General features: G+C 33.3%; 1 protein-coding gene across 3 annotated transcripts; it reads right to left on the bottom strand.

Moving 5' to 3' along the window:
* Positions 1-696: 696 nt before the first annotated feature.
* On the bottom strand, positions 697-11,878 carry LOC132749836 (oxysterol-binding protein 1-like). 3 transcript variants are annotated; one of them, XM_060739744.1, is made up of 7 exons: positions 11,590-11,878; positions 10,358-10,603; positions 6,974-7,091; positions 4,496-4,695; positions 3,438-3,604; positions 2,829-3,049; positions 697-2,345 (listed from the first exon to the last, which is right to left on the bottom strand). In XM_060739744.1, exons 1-7 carry the CDS (start codon positions 11,776-11,778, stop codon positions 2,200-2,202), a joined length of 1,287 nt encoding a protein of 428 aa, XP_060595727.1. In that variant the 5' UTR covers positions 11,779-11,878; the 3' UTR covers positions 697-2,199. The 3 variants fall into 3 exon arrangements, with proteins under 3 accessions (XP_060595727.1, XP_060595728.1, XP_060595729.1); XM_060739745.1 differs by lacking the exon at positions 11,590-11,878 and adding an exon at positions 11,292-11,309; XM_060739746.1 differs by lacking the exon at positions 11,590-11,878 and adding an exon at positions 10,920-10,933.
* Between the last annotated feature and the right edge of the window lie 634 nt (positions 11,879-12,512).

Here is a 12,512-nt window from a genome sequence, read left to right as displayed (position 1 = left end):
AGTACAAACATTTTTTATTCATGTGTGTGGTTTTTTTCAAGTGTTGCATTGTGTTTTCTTGCCTGCATTTACATAACTCTGGTCTTCAGAATAAAATACTGTACTGTATGTCTAAACTCTATTAATAAGTGTAACTTAAGGCAAAAACGCTTAAAAATTCATGTTGTCAAAATTTCTCTTTTTTGCCAAAAAGGGTTGTTTTTTTTTTTATTCAAATATTCAAAATTGTTGCTGAATAAAATAAAATATAACCAATTCTACATTATTATTCAAGATAATTAGGAATTTGATAAAGATTGATTCATGAATTTTTTAGAAAAATTAAACTAACTAAAAATAATTGGGTCTACAATACAATAAGTCATGGATTAGAAAAAAAAATGAAAAAAAAAACCATTACAAATTGAATCACTAATTGCTCTAGAAAATCTAAAATGACACATGTGTAGAATAGAATTGGATATGTGATTATAAGTAACATTTCTTTCAAAATAATGATATAATTGTGATATTGCTTTCAGGGTTCCTGATACTGACTAACATTTTTCTTTATTAAACATTGTGAACTTTAACCCTTACCCTGCCGAACTTGAAAGTGTTTTGCCTTTCCAACACATATAGACCCAAGGCCAGCCTGCACATCCATGCAGTCTGACCAGGCTCTATACTGTTGGCTAGGTAACTTTTAACACTTTAAAATTTTCATCTTGATTTCCCCATAATTGATAATGGACACTTCCAAAGTAATTGAAAAAGCTGGACAAGTCCATTTCAGCAGGTTAAGGGGTAAAGTTACAATGATAAAAAATTTGACTGAATATTTGTACCCAACTATTCAAAACAATGCAACACTTAGTAACGGACAGTTCTATATTACAAAACATGCCTAAATCTTCGGTCATTTTGTAGTACAGTAATGTTCAAAAATCTTCAAACCCTGTCATTTTATGAAACCAGGATCTAATCTTTCCTAAAACTTTACAACAAAAGTTTAGTATAAACCACAGTTTCAAACCATATCATTTTATCAATATTGTACTTTGTTTCTGTCTACAATGACTATACTCTTCTCTGTGTATTGGACCCAGGTTTGAAACATAAATAACACAACAGATAAACCACATTTCCTCATCTTTAAAAGTAAGTTTTCTATAACAAAAACTTCTCTTAATTTTCCAATTTTTTTCCATTTTCAATTTTCTTGAAAAAATGATGATCTTCATCAAGTCAACTCAACAATATCTTGACATTGAAATGCTCTATAACTTAATCTTGACATTCAAAAAAATCTATTCCTTTATCTTGACATTCAAAAATTATAGATCTTGACATTCAAATGTTCTTTAACTTTATCTCAACATTCAAGCACTCAATAACCTTATCTTGACATTAAAAAAACAAAACATCTTTATCTTGACATTCAACAATGCAATAACTTTATCTTGACATTCAATGTGCACTTGTATTTCATGACATTTAAGGTTGCATTTATAAACTAAAATTTAACCCTTTTAACCCTTGCTCTGATTTTTGGGACAGTCCATTGTAGGTATTTTAATGTCAGAACACCAAATGTCATCAGATATCAGTATGTGTGTGATGGTTTGCCCAACTGTATAATGACAGCATAGGTAACACATTGTCACAGTAAGTATTCAGAATAAAATAACAAAAGACTCCCAAGTTTAAAACCCCAATCAAACAGTTTCACTGATTCAACACAGAAGAATCCAAGCAATTATCTATTAAAAGATCACAAATCTTTGTAGATTCAAATTTTTGAAGCTTAATTTTAACTTTTTATTCTGTTTTACATTTCAGACAAATGTATGATTATTAATTTTTAAAGATTTAATTTTAGTTTACAAATGTAACCATGAAATTTTTTGTGAAAAATTATCAATTCTGATATTCAAAATTTGAATCAACATAATTCTATAAATGTCCAAAGTGCAGTAATTACTTCTACATCATCGTGCTTGCATGAACAAGTGATCTTGTTCCGATCAAAAAAGGTCCTTCCAGCGTCCACACCTATCCTCCCCCTCCCACATATATATTGCCTGTATGCCCTTAAGAAAAAAGGCGGGAAAGGAGGGGATCGGATAGAAGGAAAGGATTTGGGGGCTAACAAAATCACATAATAAATAACAAATCGCGTTCATTAGTTTATATATCAGCATAGAGGAATCTGATTTATCACAGATATATATCCGGACATCCCGTCCATTCGGAGTTCTCTTTACACGTCCAGTACTTGTCTGTCGACTTAAATATCATTTCTCCCGTGATCTCGTCCTTCTCTCTCTTGAACCACATCGGTCTATGACAAGGTGGCTCTTCACCTGTAACAACAAAAATATTCTTTTTTATTCTACAACAAATCATTACTATTACATTGTTGTTTGTATGCAGGATAAACAGTGGCATTACTGAGCAAAGAAATTGTGCCAAAAAAGTAAGAAAATCTCTTTATGAAGAATAAAAAGCAAATTTTATTTTTAGTATCAATAAATTTGACTACGAATTTTTAACCGCATTCACCAGAAGTTATTGTTAGAATATTGCTTTTGCATGATAAAAAAGTCAGAAAATCTATTTTAAGCCTTGTCGAGCTAAAACCACATTAATTATCAGCTGCAGGAGGCAAAAAAAGTGAAATCTTTTAGACTTTGACCCTACAAGCCTTTAACCCCACCTGCAAGGAGTTAATTTTAAAATATTTAAATTGTATGAGGAAAAGTAAGAAAATTTAATTTTAGCCTTGTCAAGCTAAATTCAGCTCTAGGCTCTAAACAGTACCACATCCCTCCACCCTCGGTACTGACCTCTCTTAAGACAATCCTCGGCCTCGGCCTCCATCTTTTTTCTCTTTGCTCTCTGTTTCTCCTCCAGTTGAACTTTGACCCTGTTAGCCTCATCCCAGTTTCCGTCCTCCATTAATCTCTCGTCGGGTCGTCTCCGTGAATCTGTCGGCGCTACATCGTCCTCTGGCTCGTTCAATTGTATTGCAAGTTGTGTAAAAAAGTACATCTTATCTGACCCTGGCCTAAGGTTAAAAAGAAAGGGAGATATGTTACCACGATTAGATATGTGTTTAATTAATTATAAGAACCCTGACATCAATTATGATCCTGAATACATGTACAATATATATTTTTACAGAGTAAAAAAATATTTCTTACCCCTGATCCAGAATTCCTGAATACATGTAAATTTTTTACAAAGTAAAAATATCAGGAAATATGATCCGTTGAAAATACAACACATGTTAGGTATGGTGGATTTTCAAGGAGAAAGACACATTTGCAAACTTGCTTAATGAACATTAAAAGTATATCACCTGTCCTGCTAATTCTGGGGCATGAAAAGTAAAAGATTCGTTAGAAAATACTGTTAATTCAGAAGTATGAAAAATAAAGATCAATCATACTAACGGAGGTAACACCCGTGTCCATAAAACTCTTTTAGGGCCTGTTTGAAACACAGGTCTTTTAGATGACTCGTCGACTTGTAAAACTTGAGCAATTTCCATCTGTGTATCCCAAGTTCCTGTTATAACCCACTTAGCTGCATCACTAGAATCTGTTACAACTCCTGTTACCTGTAACACAATATTGTTACAAATATTGAACATGTGTTACCTGAACAGAAAAACTGTTCAGAAGTTATGAAAATTGTTACCATTTTTGAATGTGTTACTGCAAAATCATTTCTATTTGTAGGGAACTAATAACAAAGGTTTTTGTGGCTAGGTCAACACACAAATATAAGATCAAACGCAACTTCATTTAGTCTGCTGCAAAAATGATTTTGCATCCTATTATTTACATTTTACCTTTGGAGGAAAAAACCAACAGTCCACAAATTTTAGAACCCACGAAAATGTTCTTTGTGTCTAAACCACGAAATTTCATGCCCATGAAATTATGTGAATTCACAGTAATTGTCACAGACAGTTTTAACAAATGTTTATGCTTATTTAAATTATCACAAATACTGCATACAATGCCTTGAGCAGAAAGTTGTTACAAATACTACATCATGTTTCCTCGAGGTAATTTTTTTCTACAAATATTGAACATTTATACTAAGGGAGACAAACACTCAATATGATAACCCAGTATGATAAACAATCAGTATGATAAACCAGTTCCATACCTTTCTTGGTTTATCTCAAAGTAGCTATTTGGCTAATACTTGAGGTAAACTTACTGAATATCTTCTCCACAACACAAAAACTTTTATACTTAGAGAGATAAACAATTAGTATGATAAACCAGTATGACAAACAATCAGCATGATAAACCTGTATGATAGACCAATTTGATAAACACCCAGTATGATAAACCAATTTGATAAACACCCAGTATAATAAACCAATACAGAAACATTTATACTTAGAGAGATAAACAATTAGTATGATAAACCAGTATGACAATCAGTATGATAAACCAGTATGTTAAACACTCAGAATCATAAACCATTTCCGTACCTTTCTGGGTTTGTCTCTGGAGAAGTAGCTATATGGGTAATACTTGAGGTGACAGTTATCACCAGTTTTATGATTTTTAATGTCCATTTCACCATGGTGATCTACCCATAGTTTACCCACTATTATATTATGCACAGTTGTTGTCACTTTACGCCACGTGTAGTGATTTCCAGATTTTTCAAAGACGAGATGTGCGATACCTGTTAACCAGAAAAAAAAGAACATGTTAAATTTAAGATTATTTGTCTCTTTTTTTTTTTTAATCTCACAATCTATTTAGATTTCAAAGCAGCAAAATGCCAATTTTAAAGTATCTTTTTCCATTACTAGGCAGCAATACACCAATGTTACATATCTTTTTTTCCATTTCTAGGCAGCCGATCCACCTAACCAGTTTTTTTCTGGATAACTAACCAGTAATTACCAATTTCTACTACAATGACTATTCATCACACATAATTTCTGAAGTGAAATTACATTATATTATCTAATATGCTTATTTTCAGGATAAAATGAATAAGAATTAAGAAATAATATCTCCAAAACTGTGATTTTATTGCTCAATAAAATCACTATTTGGAATTCAGATGCGAGGAATTATATCACGAGGACATAGCCCGAGTGATATAATGATGTGCATCCAAACGACAAACAGCGATTTTATCAAGCAATAAAATCAACGATTTGAATATATTATTTTGATTCTAACACGACATCAACAAATACATGCTGCCGTACCTGATACTTAGCTAAATTGCGCCCGATTTGTTTCCGTACTTATTGTCAGCACGGCACATTTTTATTGGTTACGTCACGTGTATAATGATTACATCACATGTCTAAATATAGAATGTGAAACAGTGATTTTATAGCATAATAACACACACTTTCGGTTCTTCTATGTTCAATAGGGATAAATGTAGGTCGTGTTAGAATAAATGATATAACATAGTTAGTAATAGTCAGCTCCTTTGTCATTCACATAAACTTCTTATAAATTACTCAGTAAATAGTGGGAATAAAAGTCGACAGAGTATACTCAATTTAATTTGTGAACAACCAGTAATTAACATCATCACAACAAAAATATGAGTGGGTAAACCAGTTCATTTTGGAACCAGTTTTTGTTTACAAACCATCATTTTCAATAAATCCACTGTACAGGTAAAAGGGAGACAACTTAAATGTTACCTGTAGGGACAATATTGAGATAAGCTCCCCTGAATTTACTTCCCATAGTAAACTCCTGCCACAGTGTCCATTTCCTACCCTGTGTATGTACAGAGGTAGTGGGCGGATGATGACTAACCTGTACATGTTAAGTTAGCTTGTCACTTTCTGATTTCACCATGACAATAAACATTATATGAACCGCGCCATGACAAAACCAACATAATGGGTTTGCGACCAGCATGGATCCAGACCAGCCTGCGCATCTGCGCAGTCTGATCAGGATCCATGCTGTTCGCTTACATACTCTTTAACAAGTAGAGAAACTGATAGCGAACAGCATGGATCCTGATCAGACTGCGCGGATCCATGCTGGTCGCAAACGCACTATGTTGGTTTTGTCATGACGTGGCTCATTTACTATTTATATACAATATAAATATTGGCAAATAACCATATATAACTAAAGAAAAGTAGTGATCAAAAAGAAAATGAGGAACCCAATTTCAGGAACTCTTCCCCATCCCATCCCACCACACCCCCCCCCCAACCCCCTCTCCACCCAATTTGTTTATCCCCCAATGAATGTGAAAAATGTATACAAAGGTAGGATTTATATAGCAAGAAATGGACACTATATGGAGGAATATAATATCGAGGATAGTATAAAAGCAATCATTGAATATTCAAGCTCAATATAATAAAAACTTTTACACAAGACATTTCCATAATAAAAAGATTCATACAAATTCATACATTGTAAATATTACTCAACTTGTGAGATATTTTTTTTATTCTCAATCTATGAACTTTAAAGAACAGATTTTTGAGGGCTTTTCCTTTTCTAGTAATATAACAAAAGGATTTATTGCAGAATCTCTGGATATGAAAATGTCTGTATAATGGTAACAGTATTACACATGCATTATAAGACATATTTGTGACACCCAAAAATTTGAATGCTTCAATATTTGCTTTTTTTTTTTTTCTATATCTATTCTATGTTTTTTTTTAATAAACAAATGTTTTTTCCAAATGGTTTTAAATAAGCTCAACAATCATATGTAATACAACGCTCCCTTAATTCATATTTGCTATAAAGTAGCTGACTTTCTTTACAAACTAAATTTGTACAAATATTTTTGTATAATTCTATAAAACAATTTTCTTTCATGGCGACAGACGAGCCTTTATACTCTATCCAAAAAACTAAAATTTCTTAATCTCTTGTCACAAATACATCTTCATCCGGTTTGACACCACTAAAATTGCCCACACATATCACTCAGTGACACTATAACCACATACCCGTAGGTATAATTTGAAGATATTTTCCTCTAAATTTACTGCCCATTGTGAATTCCTGCCACAATCTCCAGTTTTTACCCTCCGTACAGAGGGCAGCAGTAGGCGGATGGTGACTAACCTGTAAACAATATGTGTATCATGATTATATATATAGGTAGGCATGAATAGGGAAAAATATGAAAGGATTAATTAGGAAAATCAGTAATATGGGAAAATCTCTGGTTATCATTTTGGCATTATTTTGGAGAGTTTGTGAAACTATATTCTGTTGGAATCTTGTTGGCTGAATAATAAATGATACCGTCATATAATTTTAGTCGGCAATCTTATCATATTTAACTTTCACAAACAGTTTAAGATCTTATACAGCACCTTTTCAATCTTTCTAATCATGGCATACGTTGAATAATGGTGGCAAATCTTAACAAGAGGGCCATGATGGCCCTGAGGTTGCTTACCTGTATAAAGGCACCCGCAGCAGGGCCAGTTTAAACCCCAGGACTTTTATTTGAACAAACTTGGAAGACACCCATTAGAAGATGTTTCACGATGTTAAGTTTTTACTACACACATATAATGAAAAACAACGATCTACACTCTCCTTCTTCCCCCCCCCCCCTCCCCCAGCAGAGCCAATTTTAACCCTAGGGCTTTTATTTGAACAAACTTGGTAGACACCCATTAGAAGATGTTTCATGCTATACATCTAAGCTCTAGCTCATTGGGGTTTTTTAAAAAAAAAAGATTTTTTAGGTTCTTACTATACACATATAGTTAAAACCAATGACACCCTGGGGCAGGGCCAATTTTGACCCAAGGGCTTTTATTTGAACAAACTTTGTAGACACTCACTAGAAAATGTTTCATGCTTAATATCTAAACTCCAGCTATATGGGTTTTTTCAAAGAAGAATATTTTAAGATTTTACTATACACATAAAAGGAAAATCAATGACCCCGGGGCGGGGCCAATTTTGACCCAGGGCTTTTATTTGAACAAACTTGGTAGACACCGATTAGAACATGTTTCATGCTAAGATCTTAGCTCAAGCTCTTTGAGTTCTATAAAAGAAGATTTTTTTAAGTTTTTACTATATGCATATAGGGAAAATCAATGACCCCCTGGGGCAGGGCCAATTTTGACCCCAGGGCTTTTATTTGAACAAACTTAGTAGACACTCATTAGAAGATGTTTCATATTAAATATCTTAGCTTTAGCTCTTTGGGTTCTTTAAAAGAATATTTTTTTAAAGTTTTCACTATATGCATATCGGGAAAATCAAAGACCCCCTGGGGCGGGGCCAATTTTGACCCCATGGGCTTTTATTTGAACAAACTTGGTAGACACTCATTAGAAGATGTTTCATGCTAAATATCTAAGCTCTAGCTCTTAGGGTTTTTTAAAAGAAGATATTTAAAGTTTTTTCTTTCGGTTCCCATGGCAACCAGAGTTCTGCATGGAATTAAATTCTTTGAATAATTTTTAAAGGTGACCACCACAGGAACATTCCTGTGAAGTTTGGATGAAATTGGCTTAGTGGTTAATGAGGAGATGTCATTTAAAGTAAAAGTTTATGGACGGATGAATGCCGGACGGCCGGACGGATGCCGGACGAAAAGCGATCACAAAAGCTCACCCTGGCAGGTGAGCTAAAAAATGGTAGCTACCATAAATAATGGTGGCATACCTAAAATAATGCTGGCATATCCTAAATGCCACTAATTTAGACATTATTTCAGTCAAAAGTAAAATCAAAGATCATCTATAAGCTAAGTGGATGGCTACCTCACAATGTACATCTAATTTCCCTGGCAGGATTTGAATCCACATAAGTGACTAGAAAGTACTGGTAAGCCTGAAACTCTTAACTTCCTGAATTTGTGTACAGCTTTGCCCTACTTTTAATTTGGAACGAAAAAGGTTTATTTAAAAATATGACGATAGGGCTACTTAAAGTAATGAGCCTAGTCAGGCCTACAGGGAAGTACAGGCTGGCCTGGCTCTATACTGGTGGCATAGGCTAATCACTTGGTTCAAGCAGGTTAAGGGTTGAAACAAGAGTTGTCGGTAGGACAGCAACGCTCGACTATTCTTAGTGCTTGATAGTAAAAAAAATGGTTGATAGAGTTACCTCCTCCTGTTTACAGGTTGGGGTCATGATGGTGAACAAGTGTGCAAAGTTTCAAAGCCATATGTCAATGGACTTTGAAAATATTTGAACTATTACAAAAACTTTAACGTAAATTCTAAGTCAAAAAAGGGGCATAATACTGTCAAAATGCTTGATAGAGTTACCTCCACCTGTTTCCAGGTTGGGGTCATGATGGTGAACAAGTGTGCAAAGGTTCAAAGCCATATGTCTATGGACTTTGAAAATATTTGAACTATTACAAAAACTTTAACATAAGTGGTTACGCCGACGCGGAACCGAACGCTCGGGTGACTGCAATAGCTCTACTTATTCTTATCGAATAGTCGAGCTAAAAAGTAGCCACACAGGCTAATCTCTATAGAACAGTCTAGCAAAAAAATTATGGTGGAGAAACGTGGATGTGCATTTAAGCTGGGAGAACAGGGGGGATAAATTCTCACAATATTTTCAAATGTAAAGTTGTAAACATGCAGGTACTTGTATGTTATACTGTTCTGCCCCGTCCCCCTACCCATCCAATGAGCATTTGAAACTTTACAGCATTAGTCAGCTCTCTTTCTTTTTATCATCTTAAAAGACTATATATTTTCATTCTTAAAGGCTTTTGTTATCCTGATAACTTTATCCTACTTAAGAAAAATTTAAAATTCTTTAACATTGTATCGCAAATAAATTATCTAAGGTTTTTGAAAATGAATAAAATCTTTCCTACAGACTTTACCTCAATAAGATTCTATGTTTCGTTTTATCTTAATAGAAACAGCATATTTATATAAATCTATTAATGATCAGCTTTCATTTTTTCTTTTTTCAAATAACTTTTTTTCACAGGCATCTGGAAAACAACATAATTGGATTGAATTTAATATTAACCCTTAACCTTCCAATGTGATAAGCTAGGCAACTTGTATAGAGCCAGACCAGTCTGCACATCTGTACACTCTGACCTAGCTCTATACTATTGGCAGACTTACTTTTAATTTTCAACTTGATATCCCTTAAACTGATAATGGACAGTTCAAAAAAATGGAAATTGGTACAGTCTATTTAAGAAATTAAGAGGGGTCAGGGTGAAACTCATAACTGCCTAATTTTAGTATATAACACAACATTATTCAAATCCCTAAAAATAAGAATGGACCTTTCGAAATATCAAAACACAGCAAATTTGTACCAAAAAATCAAAACTATAGAAGTCGAAAAAAAAAAAAATCAAAACGATTCATCGTTACCTGTTCCGCTAATGAACGCCAGCCTAAATCATCCGTTCTATCACATTCATATGTTTCACCGAGTAATGGATTAAAAGGTTTAGTAGTTCTATTTATAGTAGTTGAATATGAGGATATAGTAAACACTGTGACATATGCTAACTGTTCCGTGGAATCTTCGCACTCCGCCGCCTCGTCTAACAACGACGCGTATTCAAAATCTTCCGTAATTCTTTGTAACATGGATAAAGGTTCACTGAAATTCACCTGAAAAACAACACAAGAAATCATGTTGTATACTAGCTACACAAGTGTTAGATCTTTATCAACAAAAATTAAACAATTCACAACATTCTGAAAAAAAAACAACGCTATTTGACAGAAAAATTTCATCTAATACTTTACATCAGAATCCATTCAAAATTATCAGTATTCGATTGGCTAATAATATATTCCAGAATTTGAAATTTGACCAATAGAAAACTCTCATTTTCTAGAAAAATCTTTCTCTGTGTGTTTTTGTTTCCAATATCAGCACATTGATATAGAATTGATAGCCCTCCCCCAAACAACAGCAACTTACTGGCATTGGAATTTTACTAAATGCTACTTACTCGCATTAATATTTTACCAAGTTCAACTTACTGGCATTAATATTTTACTAAGTACAACTTACTGGCATTTGAATTTTACTAAGTTGAACATACTGGCATTAATATTTTACTAAGTACAACTTACTGGCATTGGAATTTTACTAAATGCTACTTACTGGCATTAATATTTTACCAAGTTCAACATACTGGCATTAATATTTTACAAAGTACAACTTACTGGCATTTGAATTTTACTAAGTTCAACATACTGGCATTAATATTTTACAAAGTACAACTTACTGGCATTAATATTTTACCAAGTTCAACTTACTGGCATTAATATTTTACAAAGTACAACTTACTGGCATTGGAATTTTACTAAGTTCAACATACTGGCTTTAATATTTTACCAAGTTCAACTTACTGGCATTAATATTTTACAAAGTACAACTAATTTTACTAAGTTCAACATACTGACATTAATATTTTACTAAGTTCAACTTACTGGCATTGATATTTTACTAAGTACAACTTACTGGCATTGGAATTTTACTAAGTTCAACATACTGGCATTAATATTTTACTAAGTACAAGTTATTGGCATTGGAATTTTACAAATCACAACTTACTGGCATTTGAATTTTACTAAGTACAACTTACTGGCATTGGAATTTTACTAAGTTCTTTTCCTATACAGTTTTTCATGATGCCCCACAAGTTAAGACTGTAATTAGGTTTTGGAGATATGATAAGACGCCTCTGCCGTTTAGGTATCAAAGCTGTGGTAGCTGGTTTCGGTGCTTCCCGACTATTGTCTGAGTTATTACTTCGGGTAGCTTTCTTCTTCATCTTTTTCTGCAATATAAAACGTATAACGCTATATTGAATGATATATCTTTATAAAATTCATAATCAGTAAAATTATGTTGTTTAAGTAATCTTAAGGTCGATTCTAAAAAGACTCATTACAATTACATAGAATGACACTTGTAATTTAACACATATGAATAAAGGTCATAAACTGAATTACAGTTAAAACTGAGTTTATAAAGACCACCTCTGCTTAGGCATCCTCACAGTCTCCTTTGCAAAATTAATGACTCCAACTTTGAAGCCATTGGCTGCAACTTTTTCTGACTAGCAAATTTGGTGGCACAAACTAAAATTGACCCAAAAGGAACCCTGGATCACCCTGTAAATAAAAGACCTTTTTCCAACAACTGTTCATTGGTTTAATAGAACAGAGTAACCCTTATATAAAGACCATTTGTCTATGGTTTTCCTCTTCAAGTGTCCTTTGTTCTCAGGATTGACTGCAAAATGTTTCAGAACATTACTATGCTGCTTTTTAAGTTTAGGAAGCTGCAGTCCCTATATTTGGCCAAGTTGATATGATTATTTCCTTTAAAAAAATATGACACTATGTATTCCTGCAGTCTTTAAACCTTTAGTGTGTAAAGTTTAAAGCATAACATATCAACATATATCTTCTCTGTGTGTACTCAAAAGATATTTATTTTACATTTAAATAGAAACTCAGTGTATAGCAATTATCTGTATTTTCAAATGTCAAATTTGCGCAT

This window comes from Ruditapes philippinarum, unplaced genomic scaffold (genome assembly GCF_026571515.1).
Source record: "Ruditapes philippinarum isolate M1 unplaced genomic scaffold, ASM2657151v2 ctg15010_1_1_1_1, whole genome shotgun sequence".
NCBI classification, from domain to species: domain Eukaryota; kingdom Metazoa; phylum Mollusca; class Bivalvia; order Venerida; family Veneridae; genus Ruditapes; species Ruditapes philippinarum.
The sequence above is the reverse complement of the archived record's forward strand: the minus strand, read 5'-3'. Positions and strand labels throughout refer to the sequence as shown.

Excerpts from the sequence above, each read along its gene's own strand:
- LOC132749836 (XM_060739744.1), bottom strand. The coding sequence starts at position 11,778 with ATGAAGAAGAAAGCTACCCGAAGTAATAACTCAGACAATAGTCGGGAA. Across the intron at positions 4,696-6,973 it reads TCTTCAAATTATACCTACGG|GTATCGCACATCTCGTCTTT; the intron begins GTATGTGGTTAT and ends TCTGGTTAACAG. Across the intron at positions 3,605-4,495 it reads CCAGAGACAAACCCAGAAAG|GTAACAGGAGTTGTAACAGA; the intron begins GTACGGAAATGG and ends ATTGTGTTACAG.